The sequence below is a fragment of the Tyto alba genome, unplaced genomic scaffold, assembly GCF_018691265.1.
Source record: "Tyto alba isolate M040663 unplaced genomic scaffold, T.alba_DEE_v4.0 Super-Scaffold_20000042, whole genome shotgun sequence".
In the NCBI taxonomy this organism is placed as follows: Eukaryota; Metazoa; Chordata; class Aves; order Strigiformes; family Tytonidae; genus Tyto; species Tyto alba.
The window spans coordinates 12,935,247-12,947,701 of record NW_024881293.1 but is presented as its reverse complement, the minus strand read 5'-3'; the positions used below and the strand labels follow the sequence as shown (position 1 = coordinate 12,947,701).

Genomic DNA, 12,455 nt, shown 5'->3' with positions numbered 1-12,455 from the left:
TCAAAAGTGGTTTTGCCAGTTGTATACAGTGTAATGTCTATGATAGCAAGGCTACTCACTGGAGTAAAAGTTTACCTTTAGACCCGGTGCCTTCTTTAAAGGGCTCTGAAGGTACACGTGTTCTGGTTTATCAAAGAAACTGATAATCCCAGGGAGCATATTAAGTTTGTTTAGCAAGATTAAAAGATGGTCTTCTTGTGTTACTGTATAAACTAAGTGAGTCCTCTGTCAAATTCTGCCGTGTTTTTATGTAATTGATAACAGCAGGTTTATAGGAAACCAGCAGGACTGGTTTGCTTTACATTGCAGACATGTGCCCTGGATGTAGGTACAGTATTTAGCTCCAGTGCTGATACCTAAAGGCAGGTTTGTTTCCACTAATAGTCACCACCTTTAGTCAAAGTTACCCCCAACTCAAAAGTGAAGGAGAATGAGTTGGCATTATCCACTCCTCTGGGATCAGTAGCTGGGGAGTAGCAGGAAACTACTTGAAAGTCCCAAGCCCTTCCCTGGAGGAAGGATTCCCAGGCCTGTAAGTCATTTAGCAAGCACGAGTTGTTGATCTCCGCTGGGTTTCTTGGGCTTTTTCTCTGCCATACAAAGGTTTCAATCAACAGGTATAGGATTTCAGTCACAAAAGTGTCTTGGTTCACATCAATTTTAGAGAGAAAAGTCTCATGTAAGTCACTGAAATTAAAAACTCAGCTCTTTGTGTCCACTGGGATCATCCCTCTGGAGCCAAGTTTTAGTGTTTCCTTTCCACAGTTGCAAATTAGAAGGTTTTCCTAGTATTTCAGGTTGTTACTCTCTCTTACAAAGAAACAGAATGCACCCAGCTGAGAAGAAGACCTTAATACATCTTTTCAAGAACTAATAGCAAGCTTAGACTCTTTCTGCAAAATCATCCTTTTCAGTATTAATAGTGAAGAGAAAAGAGTTTGTTCACATTGTCACCGTCCACCCTGCTGCACAGTAGAGCTGTGAATGAAAAGTGCTTTCAGTGTTCTCCGAATAGTCTGATTCCGCTGTGAAATCTTCCTCAGTGATGCCGGAGAGCTTATTACAGCACTGTTTTATTGAAGCTGGCTCCTGAAAATCCTGTAAGAGAGCTGCAGCGTGGCTGGGCTCCTGTCGCAGCCCTGGACTTGTCCTGCTGCCTGGGCTTGTCCCGTGATACTGGGAGCTGGGATGGAGGTACCAGTAAATGCTGCTGCTATTCATCCAAAGTACACTAGTGCTGCTACGTGCAAAGTAGTTAAGAAAGAAATTATTTTCTCCCAAAGTTTTCTCTGTGGCTTGGGTGTTTCGAGCTCCTTGGGGCTGGTGGGGGGAAGCACCTACAGGCAGGGGCTTTGGAAACTTGTCTAACTGAAGTAGTTGAGGTGACTCTCCCTTCCTGTGTGCTTCATGGCTATTTTTTTTGTAATAGCTTAATTAGTTTAGTTAGGTGAACATACATTGCAGCAAACATTATCCTGGGGTAGGTGTTGAGATGTTTCTTAGAATAAACATGCCATTGAACACTGAAAAATCTGTTGTGCTTTGCTGTCTCTGCACTACAGAGTTCCAGAGTGCTGAGTGACATTGCTTGTACTGAGGCAGGTAGACCCTTTAATTAATTAATTAAGCTTTGCATTAAGTAGTTTTTGATCCCCCTCGCCATGTTAGAGCATGTATTTTGACTATTTACTCCCAGCTCATTGAATAAAAATCGGAATTGCTGGAGATGATCTTGAGGAAAAGATGTAATAGAACCTGGCTTTGACTGTTTTTTTTTTCCCCTGGTTATGGGTAAAGCTGCAAACACTGGGAAGGCATCCCTAGAGCAGATGGTGCTGGCAAGGATCCTCCTCAGGATGGAATTCAAGTTCCTTTCCCCGAGCCAGATACTCTCGATCAGCCGGTGCGCAGCGCTGCTGCAGAGCCTGACCTGGTGCTTCCCGCCTGGGTGAACTTTCGTGGCATTTCTAGACCTGGTTTAAAAATAGCAGAAGTATTCTCAGTAAGATTGAGTTGGAATATAAGTTTGGGGATAGTTTCTATCTGCGTCCACTTCTCCATTAGTCATGTTCCTTTTTCTTCCAACTCTTCACCAGGATCAGCTGTATTTTCCTGGTGAACAATGTTTTTCTTCAGTAGGAGGTGGAAACCTCCATCAGATGGATGCCCAGAGCTTATCAACGCCTGTGGTTCATCTTGGGGATGGTCGATGCCATTTCCTCTTCTTGTATTTCTGCAAAATATTTGTGTAGTAAATTGTTCTTGTGGGTATGGATTGAGTATGCTTCTTATCTTAAAGTGTTGACCCTGAAACATAGCATTTTTTTTTTTTTCTGTATGTCAAGGTTGGAAATCTCTTTGGTTAGGGCCACCCTGAGGATGGGAGGGATTGGTTAAAGAGCCTTTTTGTTTTAAGACTGCAACAATTTCTGTTGAAAATGTGGTTGTTAGAAGTATCTGTCAGGGTGAAGGGAGTAAAATGGTGTATTTTTCCTCAGCTGGTTTTCCTCTGGGTTATCATGCGATATTGGGGTTTATAGTTTGATTTTATTATGGATTGTGCCTTACAGCTCCTGCTCCTGGCTTGGAAGAGCTCTCCTGACATTGGCTGTAGTTTAGGGGTGCAGTAACCCCACGGTTCAGGAGGAACCAGGCAGATGCTAGAGGATAGGATGAGCATGTGAGAGGCTGCGATTTTATGTGTGAAATTCCTTTAAAGATTGTGTTGGGGAAGGGCTAAGACTTGTTTTGAACCATAGGTCAAAGACCATTGTTTTGAAACAAATTTTACAGAGAATTTACTCTGAAAATTTCTAAAATTTTGTATTTTCTAAAATTTCAAGTCAAAACTGATAATTTGCTTTTGAAATGAAAAAATGTTTTACCCGGGTAAAATTGTAAAGAAAACCTTGGTACCCTGGGTGAGCTGGATGTTGAATCTGTCCAAATTAGTGTGTGATGCTGTTGTTAATTGTAGGAGGCAGGTGAGAGTATCTGCTGCCTCTTCAAGGAAGTGTGAGTTTTGTGCCATGCTCACTGATTAAAACACTGATATAGCAATATGTCTCTGTTTTTCCTAACACAAAGAATACTTATCTGGAATACTTTCTGACTAGTTTGAAATCAATTTAAATTCAAACATAGCTTGCTTGTGATTTAGAAGTCACATTTGACTTCATCAAAAGCCCCGTACTGCCCTCTTGTGATAGCTTGAGAATATTGTATGTGCTGTAGCTGTTTTTCTGACATGGAGTATATTTTCATAGTTATGTTTGCAACTGAAATGCAATTAAAACTCTTTGTTTGCCTTATTAGTTTCCAGCATAACTTTACAAAGGTTCATCTTCAAAACTGTGACTTCATCCTGAATTTTTTTTCACTCCCTGCAATTTTTGAAGTAAATTGAGCAAGTTTGCTTTTCACATTGAAAGCTATTTTGAAATTGTGCATCTGCATTTCTTTTAAGACTTGTCTCATACTTTATTTTGTCTATGTAGGTTGCAAATACAATCAAAATGTAATGAAGCTACATTTTTAAAAACTAATTTTATGATTTTTAGTGTAGCCTAACACGTGAAAAAACAAGAAATAGTAGCTAATACATTGGACAAAGCTGATGTTTTTTTAACCAAATATAGAAAAGGATGAAGCATTCTGGTGGAAAACTTTGAGGGGCAGCCAGTTCCACACACGCACTGAATAGATGCTGAAGGTGGTGAGAAGTTTGTTGTTCGTGACCGCCATGCTGATGAGGCACAACTTTGTGTGATGAATGGAGGGGATGATGTTAAGTCTGTGATCTATATTTAGGCCCTATCCGATCTCTCAGATGATACTGGTATCAGGAGTTCCCTGATACTTGACCCTTTTTAGGGCCCTACTACCAAGTAGACTAAGTGGATTTTTGGTCAGAAGCTCTTCGTATCCATGTTAGAGGACAGTACTTACAAATACTTTATGGGGGAGTAGGGGAGAGAAATGAAAAATATATCCATGCCTTTGTGTGCAATTCATTAAAGCAAGTACAAACAAAACAAAGGTTTTTAACCAGTATTTTTTTTTCTGCCTCTCTTCTTTCTTTCTTTCTCCCTTTTTGTTTCCTCTCTTTAGGCACTGCCGCCGTACTAAAAATATGGGGTCGGAAAACCCAAGTCCACAGAACCCTGGCTGTAAGATCATGACCTTTCGTCCCACCCTTGAGGAGTTTCGGGACTTTGGGAAATACATTGCTTACATTGAATCGCAAGGAGCTCACCGAGCTGGGCTTGCCAAGGTGAGTTGCCCTCGCTTAGGTAGTTGAAAGCTTCCCAAAAGCTGCCTTCCCAAAGCTCTGCTTTATGTAAGGTGTCGCTGAAGTTATATCACTTGGAAGCAGTTTGCTTTCATGAAGTCAAGCAGAGTATGTTTTTGAAAATTGTACTTGCAATCTCTGTTTTGGTTTACCGAGAGAGGAAAATCGGAGAAATTACAGGCCTTTTATAAGAGTGAAAGAAATATTTATTTGCAGGATATCTTTTCCTGATCCCTAACTGGAGAACAAGGACATTCCCAGCCCTTGCAGGGATGGGTCAAGGACATTTCTGTGTCCAGATTCTGTTGCTGAGGATACAGGTGGTGGTAGCCATGGTCTTCAGCTCCCCCAGAGTGTAGGGTAGAGGATGAAGCATTTGACCTCTGCTTAGGCTTTGTTGGGGGGGAGGGCATGAATCGTATCTATATGAATGGGGGCAGACTTTTCACTCTTGCCTTTTTTTATGTTCTGGGCTACCACCTTATGCTGACTTGAATCTAGACCTGTAAATGTGTCCTGTATATATGTGTGATTCCCAAAATACTTGAAAGCCCTCTTGACCTTTAGGAAGCAGTTCTCCATCCGGCTCTAAAACATCTTTGTGCTTCCTTCCCATCCACATCTTTACCCTAAAATGGATGAAAGTTATGGGAACTCATGTGAATCTTCTAAACTCCAGTACTTCACATACAACTGTTTGGAAAAAATCAGGTCTAACTGATTAGAAAGAGTTTTTCTGTGGCTGTGTCATGTTGCGCCACAGGCTGAGGGAAGTCATTTGTTCTGACAAGGTGGTTGTTACGTATGGTATTTAGCAGAACTTAATAAAGCACAGCAGAGAAATAAAGCTGTTAGGCATGAAATAATTCTTATTTCTTCTAAAACATAGGTCAATTACTGTTTTTATTACAGTTCTAAATAGAGCTGGGTATTGATAAAAAGCTCTCTGTGAAATGTTTTCTTGTCCACTCAAGTGTACTAGCAATTACATTCCATGAGTTTGCTGGGGTAGATTATTTTAATAGAGGTTGTTGGTGAATTCCAGATGATGTGAAGAAATTACTCTACTTGCAGGACTAAATCTGAGCATTTCATGTTAATTTTTGTGTCTCTCTTATAACTGCAGTTCAGAGCCCTGTAATGCAAGTAGAGCTCATTGTATCCTGGGTGAACCATGCCCACAAAAATCAGTAAACTTGTCCTCCAGTTCCCGTAACTTTTTTTGCTTAATCCTTACTCCAAATTAGATTGCAGATATTTTATTTTTTTTATTCCACATGCCCGCTGAATGTCCTACTGATTGTTCTCTGATCTTGAGCCTGGAATTGTTGGCAGCTCTTCTGTTCGAAATTACAGCTTTTTCTTCCAGATTCAGCACTGCTTTGCAGCAGTTTTTTGGCGCAGATTCCAAGAGTGAGAAAAGAGTTCTGGATGTGTTCCCTATGGTTTTCTTTTGTTCTTTTCTACCCTTTACCACTTTTCATTTAAGGAGTTGGTCCCCAATGTGACACTTACAGAAACATCAACAGCAATAATGCAACAGGATTTTGAGCCTTCCTAGTTAAAAAACAAACCAACCAAAAAAAAAAATCCCCACCCCCTCAAGAAAACCTTGATGTAAGTGATCTTCTAGATGAAATAGTTGTGTAGACTCTTATAAAAGGTTATGGGCTTGTAGAGATGTAACATACTGATAAAGCTGCTGGAGTCTTCATGCAGCTTTGTGGAACGGTAAGTGAGAGAGGAATGCCATTCTGGAGGGAGTACCTGTACAGTCCCTCTGGCATGCAGCGTATTTACTTGGTATAACTATATCTTTTTATCGTCACTGGTCATCTTCTGAGCCCCTGTTCTGGTGGGACTGCTAGCAGGCAGGCGAGCAGCTCTGACCATGTCAGCTAGTCCTGCGCTTGAGCAGATGCAGAGCAGGTGTCTTGTCATATGTGCTGGTTATTTGAGATGCTGCTGTTATCTGATAATCTGCAGCAGCAGGATGAAATACCTTCCACTTCAGCAGTTTTTTCTTCAGTAGAAGTTGTTTTGCCTGTTGTGAACATGAAGTGTTTTTCTTTTTTTTTTTTTTTTTTTTGTTTTGTTTTCGTTTTTTTTTGTTTGTTTGTTTTGTTTTGTTTTTCCCAATTCCAGGTGATTCCTCCCAAGGAATGGAAGCCTCGAAAAACCTATGATGACATAGATGACATGGTTATCCCAGCTCCTATTCAGCAGGTGGTTACTGGACAGTCAGGGTTATTCACCCAGTATAATATTCAGAAGAAACCTATGACTGTTGGAGAATACCGGCGTCTGGCTAATAGCGAGAAGTATGTTGGTGTTAAGTGATCCGCTTACACTGTGAATGGGGGACTTGTGCAGAAAGCTTTTCTTTGTAAAAACAAGTTGAAAAGATGCAGCCTTGTTAAATATGAAGCATTTTTGAGGAAGCTTTTTCTTGAAGACTTATATCCAGAATCCCAAACAAGTTTGTAACTTGGCTTTTGGTATATCTTAGATCTTTTTCTGGGAGTTGGTATAGAAAGATTCTTCAAAGTCAGTACTTGGTTAAGAATCTGCCTGCAAAGAATGGCTTGTGAGTCAAAGAAGAACTTGCAGTGTATTAATGGTTGTTCTGGAAAACATGTTCCTTTGCTGAGGTAGAAATACAAGTACCTTGGAGTCCCCGACCTAGTAGTAATAACATACATGTCTTCCAAAGTGACTGGGAATGTTGTGGAGCACTTCAGTTAGCTGGGACAAGCCAGCTGGTAGAAGCTGCAGTTGCATCCTTTTTTCAGAGTCACTTTCCCAGAGCTCTGCAGTACCTTGGGTTTTAACTTGAGCATTACGGACATCGTGCAATCAACTCTGAAATATTGCTAGTACAACATATACATGAGTGCTTTACCTGCCTTCAGCTCCCTGTGCAATAATTCTGTTTCATGTATCCTTAGGATGGGGATCTGGTGCCTGACATAAGCGCACATCCCGTTTGTCAGTACACACTAAAAGGTTTTGTAGAAAGATTTAAAAGGCAGTAAATTATATGTATCTGAGTAGAATTAAAAATAAAATGCTCCTTCAGTAATCTCCTGAGCGTGCCTACTTTGAAATGCATGCTTCTTTTCAGTCATTTACCTGTCTGTGATGAGTGTTCCTTAGGACTTACTACATCCTTATCATTTCCATTTCTTATCAGGTATTGTACTCCACGCCATCAAGATTTTGAAGACTTGGAGCGCAAGTACTGGAAGAATCTCACATTTGTCTCACCAATTTATGGGGCTGATATCAGTGGCTCACTATATGATGCAGTAAGTGAAATGCTCCTCACTGACTTCCTTATAGCTCTTTTCTCATTGAGGAACAGTAATTCAGAATTTATTTGATTTAGCAACCTTAAAAAAAGCAAATAAGGTATTTTATTTTTTCCTCATTATGAAAGCATGACTAAACTTCACACCTTCCCCAGAGATTCAGAATAATAGAGTCAATGGAAGCTGTGAAAAGCTTAGTTTTACTAGAAAAAAATGAGGAAAAAATTGATTTAAACAAGTTCTTACTAAGTGTGTGGCCAAACATTGTCGAGAGCTCGCAGAAAAGATGGTTAAACAAAATTGGGATGGTATCACAGCAATGTGCCCAGATATATGTGATGGTATGCAGGTAAATTAAAAGTAAGCTACTGATCCTGGTCTCTAACATGCTAGGGTTTGGGGTTTTTTGTTTGCTCTTTTTTTTTTTTTTTTTTTTTTTAATAAAAGGAATAAAAAAATATTTCTGCTGAAACACTTTAGAGAGTCAGAAAAAGCAGCATTTCAAGGAATTGGATGCTTCATAAAAAATACTTTTTGATTCTTAACACAACTGAAATATTTGCACTTGGATTTTTATATTGTAGGCAACTATATTAGGATACAATGCGCCTGTGTGCTAAATTATTTTACAGTTCAAATTGCTGATGCTTTTCCTTGGTGAAATTGCATCCTATGGTTAAAGCAATTCTGTTGTGGTTTCTTCTTTTCTAAATGATAAAGGCTGCTTATCTTTTTACTCTGTTTAGACAGCTAATTTAAAGCAGTGCCCTTTCTTTGTAGTTTTCTGTTGAGTGGGAAATGGCCTTTTTTTGGAACGTTGTCTGCTTGTCTGCACTATAAACTGCGTACTAATGTAAAAGTGGCTTTAATATGTAAAAGTGGTTTAATATGGAATTAATTGGAATAAACTTAGATATCTGAGGCCTTCACAGCCATGGACATCAAAGTTATCCATAGCATTTGGTGCTTTGGTAAGAGTATCACATTCTTGTCCATTCTTGTCCATCAGGGAAGGTGACATAACTAGACACAAATGCAAGCTTTAGGAGAAGTAGCTTCTTCAGTGTACTGAATATGCAGTGTGTTTCCTTCAAGTTCTTATAAGCAGAGATTAAGTAATTGAATTACCAGTCACACCTAAAGAACATTTCCTATTGTCCAGTTACTGACATTGCTGTAAACATTGAGGTGTGAGAGACATGAAAAACATTGTCCTTCTGCATCATGTCACTTTTCAGCTGCTTCCTTTCTTCAGCCCTTCCTCCTCTGCCCCTGGTGTTTTTTTCAGATTGATTTAGAAAGTTTCAGGATTGAGCAGCTTGAGTTTCACTGTCTTGCAGTTACTTCAGCAAGCAGCATGAAGCAGCATGGTGCTCACGTACCTATCAGTTACTTGCATGTTATATGAAGTACACTGGGGAAAAGGGATGAAGGAGACTGTTGGTTTCTTTTTAGAGATTGTATTACTCCTCAGATAATCACAAGGTTAAAGAGTTGTACCAGTTTATGTGACTTCTCTATTTCATATTGAGGTAGAGGAAACCAACTGTCAGATTTAGAACAACTTAGTGCTCTTTCTGTTTGAATATTGATAACAACAGAACTGTCTTCCCTATTCTTTGTCTGAGGCACTGAGCTGATGTAGAGACCTCTGCCACTTTGGCCACATTGAAGTCTAGTGTTTCTCATCAGCTGATACATGTTCATCAGGTAAAGAACATCTGGATGGAATATGTCACTGAGAGAAGTGTATTTTACCCTTAGTTTATCTTGTGTTTATTAGTAGAACAGTTACTTAATGGTAGGGTATCATGTAGTACAAGTGCCTCTTCAGAGAACACATTTAGTGAGAAGCTAGTAATCAATCCCTTTGCCACAAAGCAGTGGTAGTGCATCCTTTTCATGGTTATTGATGAACATTAAAGTAAGCTTTCTGGAAGCAGGTGGAATTAAATTAATGCAGATAACACTAGGATATCCACATTTTAAGGCATTGAAAAGAAGCTGTGGGCTATTATTCTGCTATAACAAGTCCTGATCTGTTTCAGTACAAAACATTTCTTTTGAATTACAGGATGTGGAAGAATGGAATATTGGCAATCTGAACACTCTCTTAGACATGGTGGAACACGAGTGTGGCATTATCATAGAAGGTGTAAACACTCCCTACCTCTACTTTGGGATGTGGAAGACAACATTTGCTTGGCATACAGAGGACATGGATCTCTACAGTATCAACTACTTACATTTTGGGGAGCCAAAATCCTGGTAAGTGATAGAGAACTAATAGATAGTGGCTGTGTACCTTTGCCCTCACTTAGAGACTGCTGCAATATCCTTTTCTTCAGGTCTACCTAATCTCTCACTTCCCATTTTTTTTTCCCCTCTCCTACGCTGCATTTGAAAGCAATTTTACTTACTTTCAGGCTGACTTGTTTGGAAGCCTAATTCTTGACTTTCTAGAAAAGTAGCAGGATTAGTGAGACTTGTTGACATTCCAAGCAAAACCAGATTTCAGCACTTGAGGCTTTTTGGAAACTAATGTGAGAGAGCAAATAAATGGTGATGGGAATATGTGGATGCTTCAGGTGTACTTTAATAGTCAGAGACTGTTGTTCTTGCATTGTGCTGTAGGCAGGAAACATCTGTTACTTTAAAATTTTTATTATTTACATATTTGAATATGCTTACAACTCCAGGGACAAGGTAGGTCAAAGGATTACTTTTTCATGGTCAAATCTTAGAATAATGGTAAACATTTTTCAACACTGTTGATGCATAGACTGGTTGGAAATAACTTTCCACAAAAATAACCAATAGATATGGATGAAATTAAGGAGCTGGGAAATCTGGAGTAAGTTGCTAAGTTACTAAGAGCCGGTATTATTCTTTCTCAAGCCTTCTATTTAAAAGTATAACCACAGAAACTTAGCAACCCAGAAGAGCTTTGCTGAAGATCTTGATGTGACTAATAAATATTGACATTTGCGTGCAAATTAGAGCTTAAATGTCACTGTGAAGCTCCTGTCGTTGTGCCCTGGCAATGGCAGACAAGATCCTCCCATCTCTCTGCAATACGAGTCCCTGGTGACACCAAGTATCTCCAAGCTGCTAGTGCCTGTGGGCATATAAAAGCTACCAACAGCAAAGAGGCTGTAATGAATGGGTAGAGTGTTCTTTTACAGTCTTGAAAAGGAGTGGAAGGACGGGCTGAATCTGTAACATTCAGCTGGAGTCTTAATGTGAATTTTAAACATCTTTCCAACATGTCAGAAAATCTGTTTCCCCAGCATACCTGATTCTTGGTCTCTGTCTTTCAGGCAGATGCAGAAGGATTTTGCAGAATCTCTTATGATACCTCTGTTAAACAAGCTTGATCTCAAGAAACATATCTCTGGATTAGGAATGGAATGTGACATGCTCTCATTTTAGATACTGTCAGTTTTGTTCTTCAGAAGCAGTTCATCAAACCCATTTTTATTCGGTCCCCATCTCCAGTAGATGGTGCCACTAGCACACGAGAAGCTCTTCCTCTCCTTTACCCGTACAGCCAGTGACATTTTCTGTGTGGTGGTTCAGCACATCAGCACATGAGTTGGCTGCTCTTAGTTGTAGGAGCAAATGACCTGAGGTTTGAGTTAGGGTCATGCAGTTACGGCTGTGTCTCACTTCTCCTTTCATGCCTGTGTGATAATCAGTTCTGCCTCATCTGGCTTCTTGCTTTTTGTTCTGAGCCCAGAACAGAGGGTTATCGCTTTCAAAAGGTGGAAATAAGAACAGATTACCTTGAAAAGAGAAGCTGGTTACAGCATGAGAATAACGGCTGTTCTACAAACTCACATTATGAGCAAAAGGTAGAGAATAGATGTGAAATGAAGTATACACAAAGTATTAGTAGCATAGCCTAAACTGTTGATCTTCTTGCATGCATCTTAGGTACTTTATGCTGATGTTTGGTTTTGGGGTTTGTTTTTTTTCTGTTGGGTTTGGTGGGGTTTTGAGGGGGGGAGAGGGTGTTAAATTGGGGTTGTTTTTAGTCTTGTAGGTACAATATGTGGATACCCATATACTGTGTGTATTGTAAGGATTCATTGTATGAAACTGTTGCCTCATCTTTACTAAACAGTGTTTTTTCCTTATATCCTTATGTTTGCTGTTGTTTCTGTGGGAAATACAGATTGCGTAGTAGAGAAACAAACAAAACAAACCTCCAAACAGTAAAACTTGAAACACATTTGTGTAGTGTGTTTGTGTGAAGAAGTTAAGAATCAGAAGGAAGTGGAAGTTGTAGATGGAAAACTGTACATGGCAAATACTGGATCTTGGAAGTTCTTGGTAGCTTTTATTTCTGTCTAATCTTATGATGACTTTGGAGGATGCTGGGGGGGGGTTTCAGTTGTTGAAGAGTTCAGTCACTACTGCCTATAGTTGGAATAGAGAAGTCATAAAATCTTCTTGTAAAGGTGCTCAGATCAAAGCTCGAACATGCTCTAAACCTGGTTGTTTTTTGGTTGTTTTGTTTTAGTGGATTGGTTTGTTTGTTTGGGGGGGTTTTGTTTGTTTGTTTTTTAAAAAAGGTACTTTTACCCCACTTACAAAGGAGGGGAGGATTTTTACCCAGCCATTCTGTGTTTGTATAGTTCTTTTATAGTAACTAATTCTATAAAACATACACGATTGGGGGAAAATGAGAGTGTTGAGGACAGACCGTGTTTTGGGCAAAACGTTTTCCCATTCAGCTGAGTTTTCTTATACAGATGACAGTGTGTAACACAAAACTAGATGTATTGTGACAGGATGCCACTGCTGGTTTGGCAGGCCTCCCTGATGTTCCCTTAAGCATAAGGCAGGAG

General features: G+C 39.6%; 1 protein-coding gene across 2 annotated transcripts in view; it reads left to right on the top strand.

Moving 5' to 3' along the window:
• KDM4B (lysine demethylase 4B) overlaps window positions 1-12,455 on the top strand; it is a 92,279-nt gene that overhangs the window by 9,399 nt on the left and 70,425 nt on the right. For both annotated transcript variants that reach the window (XM_032994692.2, XM_032994691.2), the window contains exons 2-5: window positions 4,111-4,273; window positions 6,437-6,612; window positions 7,485-7,599; window positions 9,677-9,870. In XM_032994692.2, the coding sequence (XP_032850583.1) occupies window positions 4,133-4,273; window positions 6,437-6,612; window positions 7,485-7,599; window positions 9,677-9,870 (626 nt within the window). In that variant the 5' untranslated portion in view covers window positions 4,111-4,132. The remainder of the gene's footprint in view (window positions 1-4,110; window positions 4,274-6,436; window positions 6,613-7,484; window positions 7,600-9,676; window positions 9,871-12,455) is intronic.